The 6,393-nt window shown below is 50.8% G+C and overlaps 1 protein-coding gene across 1 annotated transcript; it reads right to left on the minus strand.

Annotated features, from left to right (window-relative positions):
* Positions 1-252: 252 nt before the first annotated feature.
* On the minus strand, positions 253-747 carry LOC144175186 (protein YkfC-like). The gene has a single exon (XM_077704290.1). The coding sequence runs from the start codon at positions 745-747 to the stop codon at positions 253-255; it is 495 nt and encodes a 164-aa protein (XP_077560416.1).
* Between the last annotated feature and the right edge of the window lie 5,646 nt (positions 748-6,393).

A 6,393-nucleotide genomic window follows, 5' to 3' on the forward strand; every position in this document is an offset into this window, starting at 1 on the left:
ACCTCCTCAACTGTTCGAGACCCGAGTAATTAACCGTATCATACTATCAGTCTTAGCGGTGATTTTGGCGATAGTGTGCCCATTACAACCGTTCAACTCGATGAGCATACCGAGAACCCGGATAACCCCAACGCTGGGAATGGGGTGTCCCTCGCTCGTGCGGAGCGCAAGGTGCACTTCTGAGAGGGGGACCCAGCCCTTGGACTTAACCCCTCTCCTACTAGGTCTGTACAATAGGAGCTCCGACTTGCTCTAGGAGAGGCGAAGCCCCATCCCAGCGAGGAAAGCCTCTGTGCGATCTAGCGCTTCCTGAAGTACTTCCTCTACCCTACCCTCGCAGCCTCCGACGCACCATACGGTAATGTTGCCAGCGTAGAGTGTGTTGCCCTTGACCTCCGAGAGTCTCGGAGACAATTTACACATGGCAATATTAAACAGGAGCGGGGATACCACCGAACCCTGCGGCGTCCCCCTCGTGCCCAGCTGGATGGGCTCTGACTTGAGGTCCCCAATCTTTAACGTGGCCTTTCTATGTCCAAGAAACGAGCTGATAAACGCGTGAAAGTTGTGGCCAAGGCCCAGCTTCGAGATGGAGTCGAGTATGTGGGCGTGCGAGACGCTATCGAAGGCGTTCTCTAAATATAAGCCTAGGATGGCTCTAACGTTCCTCGTGTCCCTATCGATGATCTGATACTTGATCAGCTTCATGGCGTCCTGAGTCGAAAGGGACGGTCGAAAGCCGATCATGTTATACGGAAAGAGACCGCGGTCTCCGATGTGCTGGAGATGCGGTTTTTAATAACATGTTCCGCCACTTTGCCTATGCACGATGTGAGGGAGGTCGGTCTGAGATTAGTCATGCCTGGAGCGCGCCCCGGCTTCGGGATCAGGACGACCAACGCCAGGTTCCACGACTCCGGAACCGCGCCCCGTTCCCAGATGCGATTTATCTCGTCCGTAAGGAATGTGATCGATTCGTCATCCAAGTGGTGAAAAAGTCTGTTTGAAATTCCGTCCGGACCCGGAGCAGAACGTCCGCTGAGGGCCGCGAGGGCCTCCCTTACCTCGGGGACGCTAAAGGGCTCGTCCAGAGTGGCCATTGGAGAACCTCTGTAAGGCGGGTAGTCCGCATCATCCGAAGTGTCTATAGGTAGATATCTGTTGGCTACCGACTAGAGTATTTCCGAATCGGAATTGACCTGGCGGGCTGCGTGTAGTATCTTATCAGTAGCGTGCCTCTGATTAGACCGGGAATTGGATTCACTTAGCAACTCCTTGAGCAGGTTCCATTTTCCACCTGATCTCATCTGCCCGTCAACCGAATTACACACCTCGTCCCATTGCTGCTTGGAAAGCGTCTGGCAGTGTAGCTCTATTGTGCGATTTAGTTCCACAATCTTTTTTCGGAGTTTGCGGTTCAGCCACTGGCCCTTCCATCTATCGACGAGGGCTCTTTTCGCCGCCAAAAGGTTTGGCAATCGGTTGTCCATCCTATCCACATTTAGGTCGGCGACAACGGACTTGGTGGCGGACGCTACATCCTTTTTAAGCTACGCTACCCAACTATCTAGGGACTTAGGGGTTTCGGTTTCCCTCTGCCCTGATTTTACGAAAAAGATCCCAATCCGTCATCCTAAACTCCTTCGGTGGCCTTTTCCGTAACACTAACGACGTGGCCCGCACACAGTGATCGCTGCCCAAGTTCTCTTTGAGATTGCACCACACAGCGCGCCCAACGTTTGCCACGAACGAACGTATGGTCCAGCGCGGTGTCCCTGGCGCACGAGTTTCCCGTCCTAGTTGGAAAGGACGGGTCCGTAATCAGGGTGACACCGTAGTCGGACGCCGCCCGCCAGAGGGCCGCCCCCTTGGCCGTGACGCGGTGATATCCCTACGCTTGATGCGGAGCGTTCAAGTCTCCAGCAACTACAAGCGGAGATCCTGCCGCCTTTCTAACCGCCTTGGAAATGAGAGAAGTAAAACGCTGCCTCATGTCTCACGGAGAGCTGTAAATGTTATGTATGAAAAGGCTATCCCTGAGCTGGCCACTCGGAATGATCTCGATTAGCGAGTGGTCCGTTTTACTGTGATCCACGAAGAGATTGTGAACGGTGAAAGTGAACTTTTTCGAGACGAGAGTACAAATGCCTCTCTTACCTTCTCCGTATACCGTATAAGATTCAAATCCAGAAAGTGAGACCGACTGAGCCAATGTTTCTTGCAGTAAAATGACGTGCGGTTTTTTAGGATGGGATCTGACGAACTGCTGTAGGACTGTGTTTTTATATTGGGAGCCGCCACAGTTCCACTGCCAAATTAATATCTCGCTATAGTGTCCCGCCATGGTTGGAATGCCCGATTACCCGGTCGTGCGAAATGCTGCGCGCAGGCCACGGTGACCGTGATCGTGACCGGCCGCCGTGCAGGGCCGCCATGACTCTAGAGCTATCTGTCGATGGAGATGCATCTGGCGCGAAGGAACGAGGCAGGCTAGCCGCTATCCTCACATTAGATTCGACCGAATCGACTCTCACGTTCAGGGCAGAGACCGCTTCGCTGAGGGCTTCGAGCGTGGTCCTCAATTCGGACTGAAATTCTCTCAACTCGGTTCCTAGCTCGTCGAAACCCTCTTCTCGTATGGGTTTAGACCTCTTTTTGGCGGATTTCCCGATAACGGGCGCCTGGGGTTCCATTGGCGTTACCACCATCTCGGTTTCAGGGGGTAAAGGCCGTTGAGCCGGTAGGCCCTCTCCTGCCCTTTTCATCTCGGCTATTTCAGCCTTCAGCTGCTCGAAAGCGTTCCTCAGCAAAGCGTTCTCGCGTTCTAGCTGTACAATCCTATCCGCGCTATCCTCTGGCAGTGTTGAGGAAACCTCCGTTACCCTTGGTGTAAGTCCCTTGCCTCGATCGACCCACGTGGTCTGTTCAGCATCGGGTGGCTCCTGGATGCGCACGGCTGGTGGCCCCTTGGAGCGGGAACGTCTTCTGGATCGCGAACGTTCGGTGGAACGGGAGTGTCCGGTTTTGGAGCAATAACGTAGCGCCTCGAAGCGTCCCCTCGAGGGTGACCTGCTCCGGTCACGTTTTCTGTCTGGCGACACAGGTGACTTGGCTCGCTGGTGCTCCCTTTTTCTTCTGGGAACGACGTATGGCAGTTGAAAATGCTGCTTACACTGCTTGTCCGCCGTGGAATGAGGGCCCCACATAGGGCGCATTTTGGCGTACAAACGTGGTCCTCAGGCGGGGATGCAATGCCACACCCCCTGCAGACGCATCGATTTCAAATCGATCATCCATTTGTAAATTCAGCCGGTTCAGTTTCACAGGTAAGGTATTTTCGGAAACTGTAGTGAAAGGGGCAGAAAAAGCTGATTTATTCGAGGTAGGCCATGTTGTGCCCAAGCGCTCATCCCAAATTCGCTGCACGGGGCGACGCGCCGACAGAGGGGCCGATTCACGCCTCGTCCAAACCAGACCAAACCGCCCGCGGCCGACAGGCCCAAAGTTGCATCGCCGCAGAGTCGCCTCTCATTTTCCCTTCGCGGCGGCTCGGCCGAATCATGCATCGGGTGAACGACCGGTGGCCGTCATGCCACCACATGCTTGGAGACGGCTTCGCGGAGACGGCGACGGCGTCGCCTTCCCTTTCCCCAGCGAGGGCGGCTCGGCTGACGCAACCGCTTCACCTCCATTGGTCGGATTTTAAACTGCGGCCAGCGAGAGTCCTGATTGGAGCGATTCAAACCGCTCGCGGCTAGAACGGACTCCCGGTGGTATAAAAACCCGCACGGAGGGACTTATCGGCGGCCCTTTTCGCAGGCACCGAGTTGAGACGTGCTGTCGCCTTTGTGCGGGCCACGTAACGATCTTGTTACCCTTTTACATATTGTCCCGAAGTCAAAGGCAACGCAGTTGTCTTGAAGGAAAACACATTTATTGGAGCGAACTTGTGCTCCCCTAACAACACAAAGAATAAACAAGCGGTGAAGCAGCAGTCAAAAAAGTGACGTGTGCAGGCGAGCTTCGGCGAATCGAAAGCCGCGGCGTCGGCTCTGCGATAATTTATCTTTGGGCGCGAGTGTTTCTGGAACCGCCGAAATACATCCATAACAAAGAAGATTATTCTATGCTGTTCGCGTAAGTTCGGAACCCTCTCCCTATCAGAAGAGACAACACGTGCAGCATAGAAAGAAAGAATGAAACACGTGCTTCCCTTGGCACACAGATAACACAGACCGGCGCAGCCGGGCGGTAACATAAATAAACAAACCCAATACATGGTTCGCGGCAATATTGTATATAAATGTTGCCTCAACTTTTCTTCGACTCTAGATCTTCATCGCTCTGCTCTGCGCCGCGTCGATAGCGGACGGAGCAAGGCAATGCCGCTACACTGGTGACTGTACTCGGATGGCCAGTCGCAACAGTGGTGGCTGCGGTGGGAAAGCCCAGTCCCAAGAGTGGTGACATCGTCGGGATGGCTGATTCCGAACTGTGGGACAAGCGGAGATGCGAGTCCCAACGGCCATAAGATTGGATACTGTGATATGCTCAGTGAGCTTAGATGTAACACTGGTTAAGCTTATCGGGCGGCAATTAGCGGGGCTTTCGCACTCCCCGCTTTAAAAATTGGGACTATTTTAGCTCTATTCCAATCATCTGGCACGGTTCCTGTGTTTAAAAAGTGGTTAAATATAAGGTACAAGAATTTGCTAGACAGTGCTATAGAGTGTTTTAAGTAATTCAGAATTGATGTCATCGCATCCAGCGGAGGATGATATTTCAAGAGACTGCATTAGGTTGCATACGCCATCCAGGTGTACTTATATTTCAGGCATTGTCTGGGAAGAGAAGTCCGGAATAGGTCGAGAGGACAGGTATTCGGTATGTGAAACACGGATGAGAAAAAGGTATTTAGAGCAGCAGCTGTTTCCTCGGCGCTTATCGGTTCATCATCAGAGCCAACAAGATTTATATGGTTGTTTGCGGCTTTGCAGAAATTACGAGCCAGAATTTATCTGGGTTTGAACGAAGGATTGTAATCAGGTCAACAGGAAAAAATTTATCCTTGGCCGAATAACTGCCTTTTGGTATTCAATTTCACACAAGTGGTGGAAATTCCATGCTTCTGGGCAATTTTTTGCTTTTCGCTGTTCTATAGAGAAGCTTTTTCGTGTGAGCAATGATTTCAGGCTCTTATTAAACCATGGGTTATATGAGTCGGACTTCACAAATATTGTAGAAATTTATTTCTTATTTAGGCACAATAAGGCACTTTCATAACGCTCCAATTAGAATTTACCCAGCACGTTCTGTAAGATTTTTCAAAGTTCTCGTACAAGCGAGCAAGTTCCTCGTTAATTAACTCAAAATTTCCCCTGTTGAAGTCAGTTATTACCTTGGATGTAGGTGCTCTTTCTTTGAGTGGAATTGAGAGACATATTTTTAGAAGATTGTGGTCGCTAATTACGGGGAGGACTGTGAAACTCGATACATCATCAGGGGAAGTGGTGAGCAACAGATCAAGTGTGTTATTCCTTGGTGGAGGTTCCAATCTAGTACCAATTCTAGAAAATGTTTGGATTCACTCAAAGACGATTCATTAGGGGCTGAAAGAAGACGCAATTGATGTGAGGATAGTTGAAGCCACCGAAAAGAAATATAGATGCGTCAGGAATATGTTTTATGTTTGTAAGAGAACTGCGCAGGTAGTTACAAAAAAGTGCATGACTGTCTGGCGGTTTGTAGAAAATCCCGAAAACTGATTTCATCGAACAGTTATGCACAGATATCCATGTGTAGTTCTAGATTTGCGTCATGGCAGATGAGTGAAGATTAGAGGTTGCTACGCAATGCCACACACTCGGCACCGCATGAGGTAGTTTGCCCCCTATTGTTTTTAATGTGCCTGCATGTCTTTTGGTTTAAAGCTCGGTATGCGTTACGTAGTGCCATTAGACGCCTCATGGCTATGTTGTTTTGGTGAATTTCAACTTTCGAAAAACAAAGTTTCAACGATGCATAAGCTTGTTTTTATGCGCACCTAAGCATTTGTTCTAAGTTAACAATTACCCACCATAGTTTTGACATTATAGGCTTTGGCTTGCACGATATAGTGCCCTCTATTTTGTCATCAATTGCAGAAATCTATTTTGGCCCCACAAATTCTACCCCAAACAAGGTCCGTAATATTTCACGAATAGACAGCTTTCATTTCTTGCTACGCCTGTTCTGTGTGACGCATTTCCTTCCTCTCACTCGTTTTTCTTGCGCCTCGATGTCGGTGCCCGCAGTTGAGAAAGAGGATGGCACCGCCCTGGCGCCGTCGCCTCTTCGGCGGCGACAAAACCGCATACGGCCCCGCTCTGTGGAATCCCCGGAGGGAATACGGGC

This window comes from Haemaphysalis longicornis, unplaced genomic scaffold, assembly GCF_048455015.1.
Source record: "Haemaphysalis longicornis isolate Haplotype H1 unplaced genomic scaffold, Haemaphysalis longicornis Haplotype H1 scaffold_3, whole genome shotgun sequence".
In the NCBI taxonomy this organism is placed as follows: Eukaryota; Metazoa; Arthropoda; class Arachnida; order Ixodida; family Ixodidae; genus Haemaphysalis; species Haemaphysalis longicornis.

Coding starts and splice junctions, on each gene's coding strand:
- LOC144175186 (XM_077704290.1), bottom strand. CDS start 747: ATGATCGGCTTTCGACCGTCCCTTTCGACTCAGGACGCCATGAAGCTG.